Source organism: Chelonoidis abingdonii, chromosome 9, assembly GCF_003597395.2.
Source record: "Chelonoidis abingdonii isolate Lonesome George chromosome 9, CheloAbing_2.0, whole genome shotgun sequence".
Lineage (NCBI taxonomy): Eukaryota > Metazoa > Chordata > Testudines > Testudinidae > Chelonoidis > Chelonoidis abingdonii.
Window position 1 is genome coordinate 41,423,476 of NC_133777.1, and position 24,017 is coordinate 41,447,492.

Here is a 24,017-nt window from a genome sequence, read left to right on the forward strand (position 1 = left end):
GTGAGCACGGGTGTTTATCTGGCGCGGTTCCACCCTGTCCTGAACCAAACCTGCCCTTTCCTGTGGCAGGAGTGAAGGAGACCTTGGTCGCCGTTTACTTGGCGTGCGCCAGTTGCAGCCCTGTTCCGGCTCCTCCTCAATATCTTTTGCGTTTCTGTGCACTTTTCCCCTCCCTTTTTATCTATGCACTCCCCCAATCCGTTGGCCCCACGAAGTCGCGGGACTCCTTCTCAACCTCCTCTGGCCCTGGCCAAATAGCCAGTACGACAGGAGAGGAGGTGTGGCCGACGTCCTGCGACTGTTAGGCCTTTCCGTTCCTCCGTCTGTTTCACGCATCGGGCGGAGTTCCTTGGGCGGCGTCACTGTCTCCCTTGATGCCTTTGAGAGCGTGGGCGTTTGTGTCGGTCCTCTCTCGGTGTCCCCTCCGGTTCCTTACTTTAGCCCTCTAACCTCACTCCCGACCCGTACATCCTGATTCCTCCCTGTTTCTGCTAACTGTTCACCGTTTACCTCCCTTAATGGAATCCTTTCTATCTTGTTTTTTTTCATTAGTTGTCCACGTATTACGTAATTATTTGGTGTTCTAGACCTGTGGATCCTCCCCTTAGGCTGGGGGGAGGTCCTTTAGAAGTGGGTGGGCTTCGCCCGCCCACCCCTGGGATGCCAATAGGCTAACATACCTGTTTCTCAGTACTTTACTGTAGCCATCTGGCCTTGCCCCATCACAATAGCTACCTGCTGCAGTGAAAAGCGGGCTGCATCCACACTGGGGTGTGTAGCTGGCTACACACAGCAGTGAAAAGCTGTTGCAGGAGGGAAGCAACGGGAAGCTGTTGGAGCCTTTCCCCACTGCCAGAGTCTTTCCTTCTGGTGGGGAAAGGCTCTAGCAGTGGGACACTAGACTTATAAAAATAACAGTGTAGGCAGGGGAAGCACTGCCTGGGCATGTGCAGAGCAGTATAGGGTACAAACCCTAAGGCTTCAGACGCATCTTTAATCTCCTCGAACTAAACAATGCCTCAGCATCTACACTGCTATTTATACCCATGGTAGTTGGTGTGCTGGCTATGTACTCTACATGCCACTGTAAGGCTTGTGCAGTGTGGATGTATCCTTGGGCACCTTTGAGGAGCCAGCACACTGAGTGGGAATCTGTCTAAGTCAGCCAGGAGTGATATGCAGAGAAAAGGGTTGGGGCTTCAGTCCCAGATGCACAAAGGTGCTTAAGTGCCTGCCTGACAGGCTGGAGGGAGACCCCTATCTTTGTCCAGGATTCTTAGCCATGAACCCTCTCCTGCAGTAAGAAATCTCAGCTAGGTCAGCCCTTTCTCACAAACCAGAAGGGGGCACCCCACCCTGTTATAACCAATAGCCCAGCGCTAGGGCACTCAGCTGGGATGTGGGAAACCCATATTCAAATCCCTGCTCTGGCTGATTTGGAGCAGGGACTGGAACCAGCCTAACCAGTGGGCTACAGATTCAAACTTTTTCTTGCACTCGCACAATGAATATTTATACAGAGTTGAACATCTTCAACCAGAGAAACAGAGCAACACTCCAAAATACCCAATAGCCTGGTAGTCAGGGTGCTCACCTGGGAGATAGGAGACCTGGGTCCAAGGATTTGAATCTGGGTCCCACTGCCCAGGTGAGAGCTCTAACTACTGAGCTACTGGATATTCTGGGGACACCCACCCACCCAAATATTCCCAACCTCTGAGGCCTAGTCCGGGTCTAGCCCTTCTTAATACTGCAAATCACTTGGCTTTGGCGATGAGTAAGTTAACTCCAAATAAATACATTTTACCAGTTTTAAATGTGCTCCCTTTAAGTTTCCTGTGACACTCCCTTGTTCCTGTATTGTAAGAAAGATCACAGAATACATGGGTTAGGTCTTCGCTTATTCATCTCTTCTAAAGTAAGCAGTCCTTTACTCACATAGAAGTTTGTACGCATCTAATCATCTTCACCACCTTACGCCTCTTCTAATTCTCTTAAGCAAGGGTGAGGAGAACTGCAAGCAGTGTTTCAGGTGTAGGGACACCACTGATTTATATACAATGGTATTGCATTGTCAGTGTTATCTATCACTTTCTTTAAAGCATAACATCTAGTGTGCTTTTTTAACTACCACCATGCAGTTACCAGAATTTTTCCTTAACATTGCCACAGTGATGCCCAGGGAGTTTGCCTGAGTGCCTATGGTTAATTTAAAACCCAGAAGCGTAGATCAGTAATTCAAAAATGCATTACCTAGCATGTGTCAATATTGCATTCCTTCTGCTATTTTGCTGTTCACTCACCTAACTTTTTAGGTCCTTCTGAAGTTCCTCAGTCTTATCTAGATTGGACTAACCTAAATAGCTGTCATTTACAAGTGATACAGCATCATGGTTCACTCCCTTTTCAAACTTGTTAGGATATAGTCTTTAATTACATGATCACAAACTACTTGTTCCCCATAGTACCTAGCTTCATTCAGACTCTGACCCTGCACAATAGAAGACAAGGGAATTTTGCCAACAACTTCAATAGGAACCAGATCAAGCACTCAGTGCACAGGATGGACAGCACTTAGAGAATGAACCAGGGCTGTATAGTGAGGAAGTCTGTTGGCTATAGGATCCCTGCCTCATTTGTTGCAGAAATAAGGTGTCTTGGGAATGGGGCAGGTGCTTGCAGGGAGATTTTTTGGTTGGGACAGTTGAATGCCAGCAGCAGCACTGGATTCTCTCTCTGCCACAGAGTTCCTATGTGATACTGGACAAGTCACTTAAACCAAAGTTTTCCCAAGTGGTCACTAATTGTATGTGCCTCATTTTCTTAGGTGCCCAACTTGAGACCTAACTTTCAGAAATGCTAAGCAATCACAGTTGCAACAGTCGACTGGAGCTGTACTTTGAACATACAAAGTTCTCTGAAAAAAAATCAGGCCCTAGGCACCTCATATTGGGCACGCAAAAAATCAATCAATAAATAAATCAGTGAAAGAAATTATGTATAAATCAATTTCCATCTCAGGTCTATAGAATGAGGATAATATCACCACCTCACTGGGGTGGTGTGAAGAATAAATTCATTAATGTTCCTGATGCATTCAGATACTATGGTGACAGTCACCATAAAAATTAAGAATTCTCTATTTAGGTCTGGTTTTGGATGGTGTGTGATATATCTGGCCTGAGGTCACACTGAATGATGAGAACAACAAATACTGAACAGCTAGCGACTCTGTGAGCACTATCTGTCCTGTGCACTGGGTGAGGCAGCAGTCTTGTGGAAATAACAGCATGTGATCATGTAATTAGAGACTGCATCATAACACAAACTGTGCAGAGTAGGGGGCCCAGGCAACCTTAATACTGACACTTCCCAACTTTTGAGCTCCTGACTGTCCAACCTTCATCTTCTTTTGTCGTTTCTGTATGTACTTGGTAGATATTTACTGCCGCCAGCCCCAGAATACTTGGGGCACCATTAGCCATTTGCCATGCTGAAAACTGGCCGTTGACCATGTCTCTTCACTAGAAAATAGGTGTGTTCTTAACTCACATTAAAATCCCAGTGAACACAAGCAAGTGTGTAGTCTTCACATGAATTAAAGTTTACCTTGACATGCTACTGTGTGAAAACTACCAACAGCCTGTCTTCACTAAGAATTACCTCAAGTTAGCTATCTTGAGTTAGCTAGCACAGGTTACACACCTTTTTTCCTGGTGAAAAAAAGGTGTTAGTTGTACTGTTTTAGCCCATTTCTAATCCAGGACAGTAGTTTACATCTCTCACCTCATGACTACCTAGGCTATGTCAACACCTCTTTTAGCAGTAAAATTACAGTGAGATGATCACACACACACACACACACACTCCCTGTGAAATCTTAGTGGAGACAAGGCACAGGTAGTTAACTGAAGTCAATACTGTCTCCCGCTCTACCCACAGTTGTTCTTACCTACCTATACTGCAGTAAACTGAGGGCATGTGGCTTGTGTAGTTGCAGCATAGGGCTGGGAAAGAGCTCTCCCAGTGCTATAAAAAAAACCTCCATGAGGGGAATAGCTACCAGCGCTGGGAGCACAGCTGCCAGCACTGGTGCACTATCTACGCTGGCACTTTACAGCGCTGAAACTTGCAGCACTGGGAGGGAGGGGGTTTCACACCCCTGAGCAAGACAGTTGCAGCACTGTAAAGTGCCGGTGTAGACAAGCCCAAATAGAGAACCTTGTCTCCATGAGGGATTTTACACCAAGATAACTATCTTAAATCAGCTCAACCTGTAAAACCACACCTTTGACAATGAAGACCTATCCCTAGTCTTCTTACGAGTGATTGTGAAGAACTGTTGAAGACTTTTTCACACTCCAAATACCTTAGAGCAATCAGCTCTCCTTTATCCAGTAAAGATAAAGTTGAAAAAATTCTAGTAGACTGCAATTTTTATTTTAGTTATCACACCAAGGGAGCCTCACAGATCTGTAATTCTCAGATCTCACCTAATGCATTTTCTTCCACATTATAGAATGAAAATATTATACCTATTTCTCTGGTATGGCAACTGTTTTAAATGAGATTGCAAATATTTGGGAACAGCTCAGCCACTTCACTCAAATTCATTCAGAACTCTGGCATGTATTATCTGTTTTTGATGACCTGTTATTCTGCTATTTACGACTTTGTTCCAGCACTTCCTTTTGACACTTCATTCTCTTAGTACCTCCATTACCCAAAAAGTATAGGTTTGAGGTAGGTGGCAAAGACAGATGCAACTTGTCTTCTCTGCACTGTTCTTATCCCATCTAAATGCATCTTCACTCCCTGTGAACTAGCTTCAAATTCTCACAAGCTTCCTGCTTCGAACGCATGAGTTTGTTTTATGTATAAACAATTGCTCTTCAAATTCCCTCACCACCTAATTTTCAACTTGTATTTTTACTCCTGTAAAATGTAGCGAACAATATTTTTCTTTCTAGTAAATTAAGACAATTGTTTGCCAAATTCTACGGGCCATGTCATAGCATTCATAGGTTGCAAAAATGAGATTTAATGCATAATTTGGCCTGTAGGATATTTATTACAGTCTGGACACATAAGAAGCAGAGAACCCAGTGTCAGTGTCAGAGCCCAGGCTGAGTTTGTAAGGATAGTAGATGTTTTTACCTGTAAGCAGGGCAATTTTGGCAGTCATTGAGAGACAAATGACCAGAACGTCATGACATTTTTCACTCTTCTGAAAAAAGCATTTAAGGACCAATTACTGGACACAACCAGATTTCCAATCCAGTGTCTAAACTGCCATTTTTTGGCAAGACTTGAGACACTTTTCTAAAGAGCCAACTCTAGTAGTAGCTGCCTTTCACACTTGTACTGGAGCCCTCTCCCATGGTCTGTAGAGTAGGACACAGCTCTGTGATCACACTGATCTCCTCAGCCATGGGCAACAGGCAGACCCCTATGCTCATTACTGGACATATGTACAACATTTGGTACTGTGAGATTTTGTGGCATACATGTATCACTCCACCATATATTGGGCCCAAGCTACCCAAGGAATCTCCTCCTCTCCACAGAAGCCTTGCAAGAAAACGGCACCCCTCAGGTACAATGGAGCTGTAATAACAAGACTAGGGTGACCAGAAAGCAAGTGTGAAAAATCAGAACAGAGGGTGGTGGGTAATTGCTGCCTACATAAGATAAAACCCCAAATAGTGAGACTGTCCTTATAAAATCAGGACATCTGGCCACCCTAAACAAGAATGAGATTCCAGAAAGCTGGAGGGAGAGCTTTATTCCAGATATAAATGCAAGGCTCCTGCTCCTTATCTTTCCACCAACAATAAAACCAGAATACCACTCACAGGAGTTACCCCTCCCAACCTGAGACTGAAGCAGAGGGCAGCAACAATGCACTTGTTTCTTTAATCATAGAATATCAGGGTAGGAAGGGACCTCAGGAGGACACCTAGTCCAACCCCCTGCTCAAAGCGGGACCAATCCCCAGATGGATTTTTACCCCAAATGGCCCCTGCAAGGATTGAACTCACAACCCTGGGTTTAGCAGGCCAAGCCAGGGTTATGTATATGAAGCAGATTGGGTACCTGAGTTTGCAAAATCAGCCCTCAGTTTGTGTAAGCAGCTTGCCCAGTCACCCAGGAAATCTGTGACAGAACTAGGATTGTCACACCAAATACAAGCTCATTCTTCCTTTCTTGAGGATTACTGTCAGCCAGTGCCTTCACGGCTCCTGAGTACAAAGCTATGTGTTATTCTAAAGGACTATTCTACCATTCAGAAACAAGTGCCGCATTGAGACAATGCGTCTCCACTGTGGGCCTTGAAGCGTCATTCTTTTTATCTATGTATAAGTCATCCATCAAAGTATATTACTAGGTGCTTATACAAGAGTTACAACAAAGCTTCTCACGTTCCACAGAAACCCAGCAACTGTTTGAGGATCAGGGGAGTGGGGGAAAGGGACCCACTGTAGGCAGAAGTGAAGCACTGTGCTTTTTGGCCTTTCTGCCATTACATTTCCCATTACAGATAGAAGAAGCGTGCTACTCCTCTTCTGCAGTCATTGCTATTGCTACAACAGTCATTGCTATTGCTCACTGATGCCATTTGTGTTTCTATGTTAGTTACCTGAGTGTAATGCACAGTGTGAGCTCACCCCCACTTCAGTGCAAGTCTTGATAATAGCATTCCCTAGGGATAGTACCTAAACTGGCTGCCAGAATGGCTGGTAGTTACACAAATGCACCCAGGGAAATAACCTCACAAAGGGAGAGGTGAAATGACCCAACACCGTACATTGCGTACACATGCATCAGATTAGACTGTCTGGATTATCCATTCCCTTTCCTACACACAGGCCCAACTGTCTTCAGCCAGCTTTAGCCCCAGTCCTGCACCTGGGACAGTTACCAATGGAACTTCCCTAGGGGGCAGGCTCTGACTGTGCCCTGGCTAGTCCGGGCTGGGAGGCCACAGGTGCCCTGGAAGGGACAAAGCACTGGGGTTTGCCCAGCACTGACCCTGGATCCGACACGTGGGCGCTCCTTTAAGGGCGGCCCTCTCACCGCGGGACCCTTGGCCGCTGCCCCACGTGCCAGGGACCGGAGCGGCAGCCCCTCCACCAAGCGTCCTTCAGGCCCGGGCTGCGCCAAGCTGCAGCTGCCGGGCGCAAGGAGCTTCAGGGCCAAATGCCGAGGCCTCCCTCGCAGCCACAGCGCCCGCCGGCCCGTCCGCGGGGCCCCCGCCTGCCCGACTGGCCTGGCCTCCAGCCCCGCTCTTAGGCACCCCCAGCCTGGCCCCGACCCCCTTCCCTGGCCCCGAAGACACCCAGCCCCCAGCCCCGTCACTCGCCGGGCACTGCTGGACCCAGCCTCGCGTCGGGCCCGGGACTTCGGGCGAGCCCGGGGCCCAGACCCCCGGCCGGCCCCCACCTGTTCTCGGGCCGGATGCTGAGCAGGTAGCTGCGGCTGTCGGGCCGGGTGCTCCAGCCGGGCCCCTCGCCCTCCTCGCTCTCGGCCCCGAGGCCTGGAGCGCTGCTGGGGCTGTAGAGCGAGTAGCGCCCGTTGACCGAGTAGGAGCGGCTCAGGGGTCTCCGGCGGGAGCCCATCTCCACCCGGCGGCGCCTGCCCGCCCGGAGCCCGGACGACACGGGGACTGCGCGGCCCGGGGCCGGGGCCGCACGGGGGGAGCGGGCTGCGGGGGAGCGGGCTGCCCGGGGGCGGTCCCCGGCCTGTCCTGCGCCCCCCTGCTCAGCCCCCGCCCTCTCCATCAGCGGCTATTTATAGCAGCAGCGCCTCTGTCAGCATTTCCAGCCCCCGGGCGCCGCGCCCTGCCGCACATGGGGCTGTCACTCACTCGGAGCCGGACAGCCAGGGGCACCCCGCAGCCGGGTTCCGGTACTGGGACATTGGGCACCAGGCCCCCCCGCCTGGGACCCGAAACCGAGCACCTGGACACCCGCACTGGGCACAAGGATACCCTGCACCAGGACTCCCGAACCGGGCACTGGGCACAAAGACCCCTGCACTGTGACCCTCGTACTGGACACCAGGATCACCATACTTGGACAGCAGGCACATGGACTGCCCGGGACCCCCCAGCTCCAGAACTCTCTCCCCCCCAGACTAGGAACCTCCTCAGACAGGCCATCAGGAGCCCCTCACATCCAGGACCAAGACCCTGTCAAACCTCAGGGGGCCACTGGGACCTCCAGGCACTTCATCACAACCTCCTCTCCCCAGCCCCATTCCCCCCAGGCACCATGACTCCCATCCTTTGCCACAGCACTGGGATCCCCCCAAATACATACTCCCAGCTCTGCCTGCATGCCAGGCTCCACTCACATTCCTCTAACTGCCTGGACACTAATATCCTCCTTACATGCCAGCCCCGGGAACTGGGACCTCTCCCCACCCATGCACTGCTTTCTACCACCTCCTGCCCCTCTCCCTGTCTGTGCCCAGGGATTCCTCTCCCCCGCCACTCATCCCTCCCTCCACCTGGGCCATAGGATCACCCTACTCCTCGTCTCTGCTCCCAAGCATTGGGGATCTCCCATGACCCTCCCTGTGTAATAAGGGTCTAAGGCTGAATTGTATTATCTGGTCCCAGTCACATGACCTGGTTGGAGTGACAAGATTATTACCCCATCACATGGCAGGGTCAGTGTCCATTGTCCTCAGGGGTTACTGTTACATCTATCAAATGAGGCTAATACATAATGCCAGCTAACCCAGCCCCAGCTAGCCAGCCAATGACTGCTCTCTGTGATCCTCCCTGGTTTTCTGACCTCTGGGCTACTTCTCAAAACAGTGCCTTCTTCAGCAGTTTGCAGGGTTTTCCTTATACACACCCCCCTAGTGGGGGTGTAACCCCCCCTGAATTTTCCCAACACCCTCCCAGTGATCAACTAGTAGTTAGTTATACAGTGTTGCCAATTTAGTCATTGGTTGGAATTTTAATTGAAATTGAAACATTAATACACACTTTAAAGGCCTATACAGTGTATGATATAATATTTGTACCTAAAAAGTATAATAGGTTTGAAAAGTATGAACAAAGACTGACTTCTTCACACATCTCTTGTTTTTTCAGACAATGTTGGCACATTTGTTTTAGCAATGTTGGCCAACCTTATAATTTCAAATTATGATTTGTAAGCAAGGTCTGAATAAGCTCTCACCTGACAGCTAGTGATGAGCCAGGGGACGGGGAAGGCTTAGGACCAAAGTGTATTTACATGAGCTCACCCACTCGTCCTAGGTATCCAGCAGACAGAACTGTGCCACCCAAGTGATCCGTTTTGGCTGATATTGGGTTACAAACCATTTTAGTATTGAATGAGGGGGGGTCATGAAATATTGTTATCCTTATTGTATGAGTAAAGGGCAGCAGAACTGTACTTATCCTGTCCTGATTGAGGGGGTCACCCTCAATGCTTAATTTTTGCCAAGGCTGAACCCCAGCACCTCTAGGCTTGTCAGTTCATAGCCCGGGGACCTCTGGGCTTGCCACGTCAGTTATGTAAGTAAAAAACTTGCTTGAGCCCTGGCACCTCTTTCATTGCAAATTAAGCACTGGTCACCCTCAGCTGAACTGCACTCCCTAAGCAAGAGCTTTGGATGGCAGATCCCAGTGAAGAGGGGAGGGGAGGGGGATGGGACAGGGGTTTGGCTTGGTGGTGTGGGCTGTGCCTAAGAGTCACAGGCAGTATTTGACTTGCCCCTCTCCCCTATTTAAAGATAGAGCTTATTAGGCTCCATAGAGAGTCTTTTTTGTTTTGTTAAGTGGTCACCAGAGCGGAAACCGCTAATAATCAGGTCTAAGTGCTTAGACCTGCTGCAGGAAACCATGTCTGTGGAAAAGACAGCCCAACCTGCACTTGCTGTGAGGTTCCCCCAGTGAGAGCTGAAATCACTGAAAGCTGGGTGAAACCTCAATGGACCAACTCACAGAGGTCATAGTGACAGGTGGCAGCAAAAGGAGATGGCGCAGGGCCATCAGCAATGGAGTGATGAAGTGAATGGTGGCATGACAAACAACTGCAGCCAGAGTAAGCAGCCAGAGCAAGTGGCGAGCAGCTGGAGGAATGAGCAAGGTGCCCTCACTCCTCCCACTCCCCCACCGCCCCGGGTGGGAGGGAAACTCATGTGAAAGCACCTCTGAACTCTGGGTCTTCACTGACCAAGGACAACAACTACAAGTGGGGTGTGGTAGAGGGAGAAGGGAGGGACATGTTAAAGGAACATTTGTTTGTTGGGCTGTGTTTCAGTAACTTTGCTCCAGAATGCTAGATTTGTGACTAAGAAACTTATATAAATATACATTTGCTAGTAGGACAAGATTTTTTTTTAAATGCGTTACTTGCCAAGGTCATTATCTCACATTGTTCCTATCTCAAGAAGTCGTTATCTTGGGGAGTTTCTGTACTAAACATTTTTATTAATTAATTAATTTTTACATAGGAACATAAGAATGGCTATATCGGGTTAGACCAATGGTCCATCTAGCCCAGTACTCTGTCTTCCAACAGTGGCCAGTGCCAGGTACTTGAAAGGGTATTAACAGAACAGGGCAATTATTGAGTGATCCATCCTCTGTTGTCAACTCCCAGCTTCTGCCAAGCAGAGGCTCTCAGAGCACGGCGATGCGTCCCTGCCCATCTTGGCTAACAGCCATTGATGGACATATCCTCCATGAACTTATCTAGTTCTTTTTTTTAATCCTGTTATAGTTTTGGCCTTCACAACACTCCCTAGCAAAAAGTTCCTCAGGTTGACCATGTGTTGTGTGAAGAGGTAGTTCCTTTTTTGGGCCCAAGCTACCCAAGGAATCTCCTCCTCTCCACAGAAGCCTTGCAAGAAAACTGCATCCCTCAGGTACAGTGAAGCTGTAATAACAAGACTAGGGTGACCAGAAAGCAAGTGTGAAAAATCAGGACAGGGGATGGTGAGTAATTGGTGCCTACATAAGACAAAGCCCCAAATAGTGAGACTGTCCTTATAAAATCAGGACATCTGGTCACCCTAAACAAGAATGAGATTCCAGAAAGCTGGAGGGAGAGCTTTATTCCAGATACAAATGTGTGAAGAAGTATTTCCTTTTGTTTCCTCTATGTGGCTTTTACAGATGCCTGTTTTATAAAACACCGACAGTTGAGTGGAGTGAGGCACTACCAACAATGGGGCTGCCATGTGATCAGGACAGAATAGAAAATTTGAACACAGAGTGGAATATCATATGAGGAATAACTGAAGAGTTGACCTCAACTTCTTCTTTATCATTACTAGTGGTTTGACCCAATTTTTGTGCTATGTTTCCTGGGATGAAAGAAGTAGAAACTCATCTCTTTCTAGCCCCAGTCACAACAGCGCTACAGTTGAGCGTTCTTTTTCCTCATTGAATAGAATGTTGTGTTCTGAAAGAAGTCGCCTTCTGCATGATCATGAGCATATCATGAAGGAGTGGAAGCACTGGACACATAAGAAGCCATCAAAAATGAATGCATTGCATTTGAGAAGTTAATTAATAGAGTTGTTGAAAATTACAACAAGAAACCAAGAAGAGTGTAGATATAGTGCTTCACAGTAGGCTTGTGTTGCCAGCTGAAATTTGTGTGATGATTTAAATCTAATAAAATGGTTGTGAAACATTTTTCAGTTTTTACTATGGTGCCATACACCCCACCTTCGCCCTAACAGTCTCACCCCTCATCGGTCCTCACCCTACCCCTGTATTTTTGAACACCCCCCTAATTTCAATTCCTGGGGAAAACACTGGTGGCCTGGTCCTCCATCGACCTGGACCCGTCAGCTGGGCGGGTGTGTGGGGCACCAGTTTCCATTGTCAGTGAACGAGGCATTGCCTCTGTTAGCACAGGGGCATGCTGAGGGGCCAGGGTCACATTCACTTGAGTCTTGCCTTACTCCTGCATGCGAGCCAATCACAAAGGTAATGGAATGTTGGACATTTTCTGAAATCTAGGGCATTTTTGGTTGTCCCTCTCCCAATATCAGGAGAAAAGGGGAAGGGCCAAAGAGGAGCCAGGATCCCAGGACTGACAGGTCCCCAGGGCCAATGGGGGGAGGCCAGCACTCCAAGTCAGCTGATTGACAGAGTGGGCAAGCCAATGAGGAAATCAATAGTCCAGAGCTCTCTGTGAGCTGCTGCTGGGGCTGCCAGGGCAGAGTAAAGCAGAGCCAGAGAGAGTTCAGCCAGCCTGGAGCTGAGCTGGGGAGAGGGCAGCAACTCAGAGCCAGAGGTGAGCTGGGGAGAGGGCAGTAGCCCAGAGCAATATCCAGAGCCAGAGAAGCACTGGAGTGATAGCGGTGGGATGAGTCTCCTGCTGTCGCAGCAGGATCATGTGCGCTGGTCATGGGAGAGGGGGAGAGACAGGCCCCTTTCTCAAAGTCTGTGGAGAGGGTGTTAAGAGCCAGACCCAGAGGAGGACATTGCCGATTGGGAAGGCATTAAGTGCCAGACCCAGGGAGGGATGTGGCCTGACAGGAGGGCCAGAACTGAAGGTGGAGGATGAGTTCTGTCACCTAGAGCCCAAACCCATCCTGGGAGAGTGCCACCAAGAGCATCATAGCAGCGCGTCCCACCCAGGAAGAAGACAGCGGACTCGTAAATTTATTGTAACTGTAAGTGTATTCACTTTAGAGACTGCTGCATTGAACTGCACCCAACTCATTTCCTCACAGGCCTGACACTGTGAAGATTCTTTAATCCCCAAAGAAACAGTTTTGGTGTAAATACTTTGTATGTATGTTTAAGTGAATTGAAGTATTGCAGGTTAATAGGGTTACAAGCGAGTTAGGCATATCCTGAAGTAAGGGCAACCTCGTCCCTGCCCAGAGTTGCCCACAGAGAGATTGAGGTAAACACCCAGGAGCCCCAGTTTCAGTTGTCCCCATGTGAGTTGTGCTCGTATAGGCTGGGAGTGGGAGGGAGGGTCAAGGTGGGTAGGTACCGGGGTGAAGTGAATCAGGGCAGGGACTCAGATCCTTTTGTCAGTCTGTTCAGCTGGGGGTACAGTGTGCATAGAAAAAGTCCTATACTACAGTGGGACAAATTCCTTGCTTACCCAAGGGTGAGTGGCCACACTAGAGACTAACAATTGATGCTGTGGGCATTGCTGCAATGTCTTGTGCCCACACTGGCAATGTGGCCGTTCAGATGTGATGCTAAGGTTTCTGGGCGTGCATCCCATGGTTAAGGCTGCAAGTCTGTCATGGCGATCATGGATTCCACAGCAGCAGCAGTTTGAGTGTGTGGGAGGGGGCTTGGGTCTAGGGGCAGCGGTTTGGGGGGGCAGTGCTTACCTCAGGGTGGAGGCTCCCTTGCTCCCACTGGCATGGCCCTGCAGCTCCTAGGTGGAGGCTAGGGAGCCTCCACCAATGGGAGCTGCACAGATGGTGCTTGTGGTGGGAGAAGCATGCAAAGCCTCCTGGCCCCTCTGCCACCTAGGAGCTGCAGGAACACACAGAGTTGGGTAGGGAGACTACCAGGCCTACCAACCCTCCCCACCACCAGCACCAGCAGGAGTCTCAGGCCTCGCGTCACTGCCTGCCCCTCCCCCCAGCACCAGCGGGGGTCTCGGACTGTGTGCTGCTGCCCAGACTCCCCCAGCACCAATGGGGGTCCCCAGCCATGCGCCGCTGCCCTTCCCCCCAGCACAAGCGGGGTCCTGGGCCACACGCCGCTGCCTACCCTCCCCCCCATCACCTGTCTCTGGCCACGTGCCACTGCCTGCCCGCCCCAGTACCAGCTGTGTCCCTGACCACCTCTCCCAGCACCCGCGGTGCCCCCGACCATCCCCCCACAGAGCACCCACAGCTCCCCACCCAAGTTTTAGTTAGGGGTATATAGTAAAAGTCATGCACGGGTCACGGGCTGTGAATTTTTCTTTACTGCCTGTAACCTGGCCAGGACTTTTACTAGAAACACCTGTGACTAAAACATAGCTTTACCCATAGTTCGTAGCACTACAGTAAACTGTGTCAGTCTATTAATACTTTTGCAGAGGATTGTGGTAGAATTTGACTGTTCCTTCTGGGGATTGTTGGTGGAAATGATATTAATCCAGCAGTTTATTAAGTAAACTAATTTCACCTTTGCTTGCTCCAGTTTTCTGTCTGGGACTGATGTTCACTCCATGCAGTAACAAGGCATGGATCCAACTCAGAGGAACACCTCTACCAAATGTTGGCACTATTGCAACTCTTATTTTGTCAAGAGGAGGGAAAACGTGCATGAGTTCTGGTGGCATTAATTTTGGCAGCAACTTGGCCCCATTAGAAAGCAATTATATGCTTTCTTAAGGAGAGCATGCAAGCTGAATGCAGAGGTGGAGAAGTGAGGCAACTGATATAGTTTCTAATGGTGGAGGAATCCCCCTACACTGAGTAGTAGTTCTGGACAGGTCCACAAGCAATGCAGACACGAGATGATCAGCAGTGGGCCTAGAATCATAGAATCAGTAATGTAGGGCTGGAAGGACCTCCAGATGTCATCAAGTGCAGCCCCTGCACTGCGACAGGACCAAGTAAACTTAGACCATCCCTGAGAGGTGTTTGCTCAAACTGTCTTTAAAACTTCCAATGATGGGGATTCCACAACTTCCCTTGGGAGCCTATTCCAGAGCTTAACTACTCATATAGTTAGAAATTTTTTTCCTAATATCTTACCTAAATCTCCCTTGCTGCAGATTAAAGAGCCCATTGCTTCTTGTCCTACTTTCATGGACATAGAGAACAATTGATCACAGTCCTCTTTATAACAGCCCTTAACATATTTGAAGACTGTTATCAGGTCCAACCTCAGTCTTCGTTTCTCAAGACCAAACATGTCCAGCTTTTTAACCTTGTCTCATAGGTCAGGTTTTCTAAACCTTTTTATGATTTTTGTTGCTTTTCTCAGGACCCTCTCCAATTTGTCCAGATCTTTCCTAAAGCGTGGCATCCAGAATTGGACACAATACTCCAGCTGAGGCCTCACCAGTGCCAAGCAGAACAGGACAAGTACCTCTGCTGTCTTACATACGTCGCTTCTGTTAATACACTCCAGAATGATATTAGTCTTTTTTGCAAATGCTTCATATTGTTGACAAAGAAACATAAGAACGGCCATAGTGAGTCAGACCAAAGGGCCATCTAGCCCCAGTATCCTGTCTTCCAACAGTGGCTAAAGCCAGGTGCCCCAGAGGGAATGAACAGAACAAGTAATCATCAAGTGATCCATCCCTGTTGTCCATTCCCAGCTTCTGGCAAACAGAGGTTATGGTCACCATCCCTGTCCATGATGGCTAGTAGCCACTAATGGACCTGTAATTCTTTTTAACCCTGTTATAGTCTTGGCCTTCACAACATCCTCTGGCAAGGAATTCCACAGGTTGACTGTGCATTGTATGAAAAAAATACTTCCTTTTGTTTGTTTTAAACCTGTTGCCTATTAATTTTATTTGGTGGTCCCTAGTTCTTGTGTTATGAGAAGGAGTAAATAACACTTCTTTATTTAGTTTCTCTGCACCAGTCATGATTTTATAGACCTCTATCATATACCCCCTTAGTCATCTCTTTTCCAAGCTGAAAAGTCCCAGTCTTATTAATCTCTTCTCATATGGCAGCCGTTCCATACTCCAGTCATAAATATACAGCTAAGGGTAGCATAAAATCCCTCCTTTACCTGTAAAGGATTAAGAAGCTCAAGTAACCTGGTTGGCACCTGACCAAAAGGACCAATGAGTGGAAAAGATACTTTCAAATCTGTGGGGGAAGGTTTTTGTTTTGTATTCCTTTGTGTTCTCTCTGGGTCAGCGAGGAATCAGGGTACGGAAAATGTGTCTCCCAAAGCCATGCCTGAACTAAAGGCCTCTAAGATTACAAATTGTAAGTAATAGGAAGGAAATGCATTACATTATCTTTTGGTTTAGCTTGTCAATTTTCCCTGTGCTAAGAGGGAGGTTTATCCCTGTTTTTGTAACTTTAAAGTTTTGCCTAGAGGGGAAATCCTCTGTGTTTTGAATCTTTTTATTACCCTGTAAAGCTTTCTTCCATCCTGATTTTACAGAGGTGATTCTTTTTATCTTTATTAAAATAAACTTATTTTAAGAACCTGATTGTTTTTCAGTGTCCTAAAGACCCGGGGGGTTGATCTGTGCTTGCTTTGTAACCAATTGGTTAGGATATTATTCTCAAGCCTCCCCAGGAAAGGAGATGTAGGGGATTGGGGAGATATTTTAAATCACTTGGTTTTGGCAGCAGTACTCATCCAAGGACAAGGAAGGATTTGGGCCTTGGGGAAGTTTTTAACCTAAGCTGGTAGACATAAGCTTAGGGAGTCTTTCATAAGTGTCCCCATCTGTACCCCAGAGTTCAGAGTGGGGAGGGAACCCTGACACTCCTAATCATTTTTGTTGCCTTTTTCTGAACCTTTTCCAATTCCAGTATATCTTTTTTGAGATGGAGTGACACATTTGCATGCAGTATTCAAGATGTGGGCGTACCATGGATTTATATAGAGGCAATATGATATTTTCTGTCTTAAAATCTATCTCTTTCTTAATAATTCCCTACATTCTGTTAGCTTTTTTGACTACCACTGCACTTTGAGTGGAAGTTTTCAGAGAACTATTCACAATGACTCCAAGATCTCTTTTTTGAGTGGTAACAGCTAATTTAGACCCCATCATTTTATACAGATAGTTGGGGTTATGTTTTCCAATGTGCATTACTTTGCATTTATCAACACTGAATTTCACCTGCCATTTTATTGCCCAGTCACCAAGTTTTGAGAGATCCTTTTGTAGCTCTTCATAGTCTGCCTGGGACTTAACTATCTTGAGTAGTTTTGTATCGTCTGCAAATTTTGCCACCTCACTGTTTACCCCTTTTTCCAGATCATTTATGAATATAAATAGGACTGGGCCCAATACAGACCCTGGGGGACCCCACTATTTACCTCTCTCCTTTCTGAAAACTGATCATTTGTTCCTACCCTTTGTTTCCTATCTTTTAACCAGTTACCAATCCAAGAGAGATTCTTCCTTCTTATCCCATGACTGCTTACTTTGCTTAAGACCCTTTGGTGAGGGACCTTGTCGAAGGCTTTCTGAACATCTAAATACACTATATCCACTGGATTGCCCTTGTCCACATACTTGTTGACCACCTAAAAGAATTCTAGTAGATTGGTGAGGCGTGATTTCCCTTTACAAAAACCATGTTAACTATTCCCCAACAAATTATGTTCATCTATGTGTCTTATAATTTTGTTCTTTACTATAGTTTCCACCAGTTTGCCCAGTACTGACATCAGGCTTACTGTCCTGTAATTGCTGGAGTCACTTCTGGAGCCCTTTTAAAAAACTGGCATCACATTAGCTATCCTCCAGTCCAGAGGTGGCTCCAGGCACCAGCACGCCAAGTGGCATCTCGATCGTCCAGTGGCCCCACTGGTTGTTTAGCAGGCTTCCTGCTTCTGATGTACTTAAAAAAAAATGCTTTTACTTTTTGAGTCTTTGGCTACCTGTTCTTCAAATACTTTTTTGGCCTTCTGTAGCAGCGTGGTCACCCTGTTCATGCTCTGAAGGGCTTAAAACAGCCCTGGGAGAGGGCTGGGGCAGGGGAAAAGCTAGGCTGATTGGGGGAAAGCAGCCACAGGTGGGGCCAGCACACGAGGGCAGCAGGCAGGTTGCCTTCGGCGGCATGCCTGTGGAGAGTCCACTGGTCCTGCGGCTTCAGCAGACCTCCTGCAGGCGTGCCGCTGAATCTGTGGGACAGGGGACCTCCCTCAGGCAAGCCACCGAAGGCAGCCTGCCTGCTGTGCTTGGGGTGGCAAATTACCTAGAGCTGCCCCTGCTCCAGTCAGTTGGTACAGAAGCTGATTTAAATGTTACTACAGTTAGTAGCCCTGCAATTTCACATTTGAGTTCCTTCAGAACTCTTGGATGAGTACCCTCTGGTCCTGGCAATTTATTATTGTTTAGTTTATTAATTTGTTCTAAAACCTCCTCATATTTGTCACCTAAAAAGAATAGCTCATGTTTGGGAATCTCCTTCACCTCCTTAACGGTGAAGACCTATGCAAAGAATTCATTTAGTTTCTCTGCAATGGCCTTATTGTCCTTGAGTGCTCCTTTTGCATCTCAATCATCCAGTGGCCCCACTGGTTGTTTAGCAGACTTCCTACTTCTGATGTACTTAAAAAAATGCTTTTACTTTTTGAGTCTTTGGCTTGTGGCAAATTGCCAGTACTGTTCTGCTGGATCTCACGCTTTCTCTTCTCTGGGGTAGGTTCAGGGCGCTATTGCTTGCCTCTGAACCAGTTCTTAATTACTCCACTAGTGTCCTTGGAGGAGGGGAGTGGAGAGGGAGGGACCTGGGCCCGCCCTCTACTCCAGGTCCCAACCCAGGGGCCCTGAGGGTTGTGGTGAACCACTTGAACTAGCGGTTCCTTCCCCTGGGTTACTTCCCTCTCCTACCCTTCAGCTTGTGAAGGGCTTCTTGCCTCCCTTCTACACAAGCCTGGTGCCCCTTACCTAGGGTTTCTTCTGGACTTCACAATCCACCACAGCACTCCTCCAAACTTTCTATTTCTCTCATATCAAACTCTTCTCTTCTCTTCTCCAACTTCTGCACTCTGCTCCAATCAAACCTTCCTCCTTCAACTCCCACACTGTCTGACTGAAGCAGGGAGTTTTTATCACATGACTGAAGTCAGGTGCTCTAATTGGAGTCAGGTGCTCTAAATGGTTACAGGTGTCCTAGTTAATCTAAAGCAAACCTTCCTCCCTTGGCAGGGAATAAGGCCCCCTGCTAACACTCTCATGCTGCCCTCTGGCCATGCTGTATCACAGGCTGCCTGTTCTTCAAATACTTTTTTGGCCTTCTGTAGCAGTGTGGTCACCTTGTTCATGCTCTGAAGGGCTTAAAATAGCCCTGGGAGAGGGCTGGGGCAGGGGAAAAGCTAGGCTAATTGGGGGAAAGCAGCCACAGGTGGGGCCATGCCCCAGTCAGGCCATGGTTGGCCCTATAAGAGGGCTGAGGGCCAGAGACTGGCAGAGACTCTCTCTCCAGCTTCTGAGAGAGAAGGACTGGGCTGCCTGGGAGCTGAGAAGGGTACCTGAGGTGGAGCAGTGCTGGGGAAGGGCAGAGGGAGCTCCAGCCTGGTAAAACCCCAGGCTGCAGGCCTTGCTAAAAGGCCAAAAAAGATACTGGAGCTGCAGAGGGGCAGCCTAGAGATAGGCATAGGCAGCAGGTCCTAATCCTCTTGCCAGTGATGAGTGGATTACAGACTGCAGTCTGCCCCAGTGAGCGGGGCATATCTCTCTATCAGTGTTACAGAGGGCAAACAATTTATGAGTAAAACAGATTTATTTGGGGTTTGGACATCTGAGTAGTAAAGACAAGAACACTTCTTGAGCTGCTTTCAATTAAGCTTGCAGTTTGTGGGACGTGGTTCAGACCTGGGTTTGTGTTTGTGGCCGGGACGTGTGTCTGGCACAGCCAGGCAGGGCTCTGAAGTCCCAAGCTGGCAGGGAAAGTGGGGGCAGAAGAGCCCTGGAATTAAGAGACAAAGAAATACAGGCCCAAATTGAGGCCCGGAAGCATGAACTAGCTGTTATGGAGTGGAGGAGACAAAACCCTCCAGCTTCTGGCTCCACTTCCTCAAAAATCCACAAATGGGAGTGATTATGTCCACAGTATGATGAATCCAGCAATATAGCCAAATATTTCATCACCTTTGAGAGACTGTGCACCCTCCATGCAATCCTTGAAGATCAAAAGATGACCACATTGATAGCAAAATTGACTGGCAGAGCTCTGGACATATTCAATAAGATGCCTATTGATGATGCTTCAAACTATGGTAAATTTAAGGAACTGGTTTTGAAACAGTTTCAGGTTACACCTGAAACCTACAGGGTTAAATTCAGGAGTCTTAAAAAGGGGATCTGGATTAAGGAATGTGGCTTATATAAATAAAATGAGAGACTTGGTAGACAAGTGTGTGAGGGGGAAGGCATTACAAGCTTTGAAGGAATGTGTGTTTTGGTTACGCAGGAACAATTCCTGAATATGTGCAGTGATGATGTAAAACAGTATTTGTGGGACAAAAAGGTGAATGAAGTGGGTGGATTAGCTGGATTTGCAGACTCTTATGAACAGGCACAAGCTGCAATTAAACATAATCCACTGGCAGAAGGGTATAGGGTTGGAAGAAAGCAAAATCACCGTTTTACCCCAGGGAAAAAGGAGGCTGGACGTTCACCTCCCCATTCCCCTGTTACTCGTCCCAAATCTCCTGTACAAGCAGAGGAACCCAAGAGGTGCTATAATTGTAAGTCCACTGGGCGCCTGAGGAATAAGTGTCCCTTGCTGAGTGGAAACAGGCAGCAGGTAACACATGAAGCTGCTGCTTCTCAGAGCCCGTCTGCTGCCTCTTTCCATACAGGATTTGTAAAGCTTGCTTCCACACAACCATGCAGTGAGCATATGCATGCCGTTAAACTGAATGGAAAAGTGCTTCTTGGATTGAGGGACACGGGCAGAAATTTCTGTGGTCAGGAGGGACCTGATCCAGAAGAAGGATTTGTTGCTGGGGAAAATGGCAGAATTAGAACAGGTAGGGGGTTACAAAGTCCTTGCACCTTTAGCTAAAGTACACATGCAAACTAGTCATTTGCCTGCTGAACTGACTGTTGCAACAGTGACACATAATTTTGCACTGTTTCTACTGGGGAATGATTTCTTTAATTTGTCAGACTCTGTCCCAGGGTTGGTTGGCAGTGAGAAGGAATCTTGTGCTATAAGCCCCGGAGTGGGGAGTGACGTCATATAGACTGCTGGGGAAATAGGAAGGTGTCTCTTAGATTCCTCTGTAGCAGTAAATAATGCAGCTTTGGGAGCATGGATGGTTGTAGCCAGTTCCTGTAGCCCCAGGGCTCAAGGCAAGTTTCAGAGGGAGGGGCTGGACAAAGCCAACTCCTGTCCCGTGATCATCTGCCCAGCAGAGGGGAATGTTCCACCTTCTAGCAGGAGGGCCACCCCAGCTGCTGACTGCCAGAAAGCTACAGGTCAGTAGGGGGCAGGGCCTGCCCTGGGGTGCACAGACACTTGTGTCCCAAAGGTGGAAGATGGGGTCCTGGTGACCACTGCGGTGGGAACAGACCTCAAGGACTCTGTAGCTGGAAACAAGCCCAACCTGAGGGAAGGTGGGAAAGGTAATTTTGCTGGCCAGTGAAGGATCTGTCCTAGCTGGTAGCTGTGAGCCCACAGACAGACCAGGATCACCTTCCCTTTTGGGGGACACAGGAGTGTCTGACCCAGAGGGGAGTCCAGAGAAAGAAGTCCAGATGGAAGGTGAGGGAGGACCGGAGAGTCCGCCCACCTTTTGTAGGGAGGATCTTTCCCAGGAGAAGGGTGAAAAATCTGCATTTAAAATGCCAGACCCCTCTCCTGTGGATCAGGTTTTAAGGGAAAACTGGGGGTCAGATCTCCTGGAGGGGGGAGTCCATCCAGCTGACCTGTCGGGAACAGAAAGTGGAGTGTCCGAAGGGATCTTACCAATCCAAAGCACTTCACTGAAAGATGTTCCTGCTACGCTTGTAAGAGATAGAACTGTCTCTTCAAGGCAGGAGGGAGAAAATCTCTGCATGGGTAAAGCTTCCCAAGGGAGTGGGGTCCAGCCCAGAGAAATTCCAGAGGGAGGGGCTGAGGGCAGGCATGGTTACAATACACCCTTTCCTTGCTCTTGAACAACAAGATCCAACATTCCCTGAAAACTTGCCACCTCTTTACCCCTCACCCATTTTCCCAACAAATCTTTTATTTTGTTTACATATTCCCCATTACTCATACCAATATCCCTCTCAAGATTCCTAAATTTAATGCTGTATGTTTCAGGGGTACTCTGAAAACTTCACAAAACGGTATGTTTAAATTTACAATCGCCTAAAGCATCTTCAATAGGCATTCTGTTGAATACATTTTGAGCTTTACCAGTTAATTTTGCAATCAGGGTAGGAACTCTTTTATCATTAGGGATTTCATGTATTACACACAACCTTTTGAAGGTACTCAGATATTCAGCAACATCATCCTCTTCACTGTATGCAAGACATAAGTGTTCCCATTTGTGGATTTTTGGAGTGATCATGAGCCTTCCGAAGACACTCAAAGTAATAAACTTTGCATTGGATACCACACAATCATTTTATAAAGATGAACATGGGGATGTGTGGGGTGTTCCCCCCTCCCAGGTACAGAGCATCACAAGTATTTCTATGGGTAGGCCACTTGGAGTTGGGGTTAGGGTTCCCATGGGTAGGGCTCCCCACCCTAGGGTTGGTGTTTCTATGGATAAGGCTCCCTGCCACAGGGTTAGGGTTCCCATGGATAGGGCTTACCTCCCTAGGGTTAGGGTTTCTATGGGTAGGCCGCTTGAAGTTAGGGTTAAGGTTCCCATGGGCAGGGCTTTGCACCCTAGGGTTAGGATTCCCATGGCTGGGGCTCCCTGCCCTAGGGTTAGGGTTTCTTTGGATAAGGCTCCCTGCTGCAGAGATAGGGTTCCCATTGGTGGTGCCCTCTGCCCTAGGGTTAGGCTTGGAGTTACGGTTAGGATAGGCCACTTGGAGTTATGGTTAGGGTTCCTATGGGTAGGCCTCTTGTAGTTAAGGTTAGGGTTCCTATTTGTAGGGCTCTCCACCCTAGGGTTAGGGTTCCCACAGGTAGGGCTCTCTGCCGTAAGGTTAGAGTTCCCATTGGTAGGGCTTCCCATCCTAGGGCTAGGGTTTCTATGGGCATGCCACTTTGAGTTAGGATTAGATTTCCTATGGGAAGGGCTGCCATTTCCAGGGTTAGGTCTCTCCACCCTAGGGTTAAGGTTCCCATGGGTAAGGCTCCCCTCTCTAGTGTTAAGGTTTCTACGAGTAGGCCACTTGGAGTTAGGGTGTTTACAGGTAGGGCTCCCCACCCTATTTTTAGGGTTCCTCTGGGTAGGAATCCCTGCCTTATGGTTAGGGTTCCTATTGAGATGGCTCTCTGTCCTAAGGTTAGAGCTCCCATGGGTAGGGCTCCCCTCACTAGGGTTAGCGTTCCTATGGGTAAGCAACTTGGAGTTAGGATTAGGGTTCCCATGGGTGGGGCTCCCTGTCCTAGCATTACAATTCGCATGGTAGGGCTCCCCACCCTAGGATTAGGGTTTCTATGGATAAGGCTCCCCACCATAGGGTTAGGGTTCCCATGGACAGGCAAGTTGGAGTTAGGGTTAGGGTTCCTATGGGTAAGGCAACCCTTCCTAGGGTTAGGGTTCCCATGTGTAGGCCATTTAGAGTTAGGGTTCCCATGGGTAGGGCTCCCCATCCTAGTGTTGGGGTTCCCACCACTATGGCTCCCCCTCCAAGGGTTACGGTTCCCATGGGTATGACTCCCTAACTCCTAGGGTTAGGATTTCTGTGGGAAGGCAAGTTGGAGTTATGGGTAGACTACTTGGAGTAAAGTTTAAGGTTCCTATTGGTATGGCTCCCTTCCCTAGCATTAGGGTTCCTATGGGTAGGCCACTTAGAGTTAGGGTTAGTGATCCTATGGGTAGGGCTCTTCACCCTAGGTGTAGGGATCCCATGAGTAGGGGCCCCCATCTTAGGGTTAGGGTTCCTATGTGTAGGGATCTCCGTCCTAAGGTTAGGATTCTATGGGTAGGCAACTTGGAGTTAGGGTTCCCATGCATAGAGTTCGCTATCCTAGAGTTAGGGTTCCTATGGGTAGGGCTGCCATTCGCAGGGTTAAGGTTCCCAGGGATAGGGCTCTTCGCCCTAGGGTTAGGGTTCCTATGGGTAGACAGCTTGGAGGTATGGTTAGGGTTACTATTGATAGGCCACTTGGAATAAAGTTTAAGGTTCGTATTGGTACAGCTCTCCGTCCTAGTGTTAGGGTTCCCTGTGTAGGCCTCTTGGAGTTAGGGTTAGAGTTCCTATGGTTAGGACTCCCCTTTGTAGTGTTAGGGT

The 24,017-nt window shown here is 48.2% G+C and overlaps 1 protein-coding gene across 2 annotated transcripts in view; it reads right to left on the reverse strand.

Annotated features, from left to right (window-relative positions):
- The window catches only part of ALPK3 (alpha kinase 3), a 95,662-nt gene extending 87,989 nt beyond the window's left edge, over positions 1-7,673 (reverse strand). For both annotated transcript variants that reach the window (XM_032799811.2, XM_032799810.2), the window contains exon 1: positions 7,444-7,673. In XM_032799811.2, the coding sequence (XP_032655702.1) occupies positions 7,444-7,619 (176 nt within the window). In that variant the 5' untranslated portion in view covers positions 7,620-7,673. The remainder of the gene's footprint in view (positions 1-7,443) is intronic.
- Positions 7,674-24,017: the final 16,344 nt, after the last annotated feature.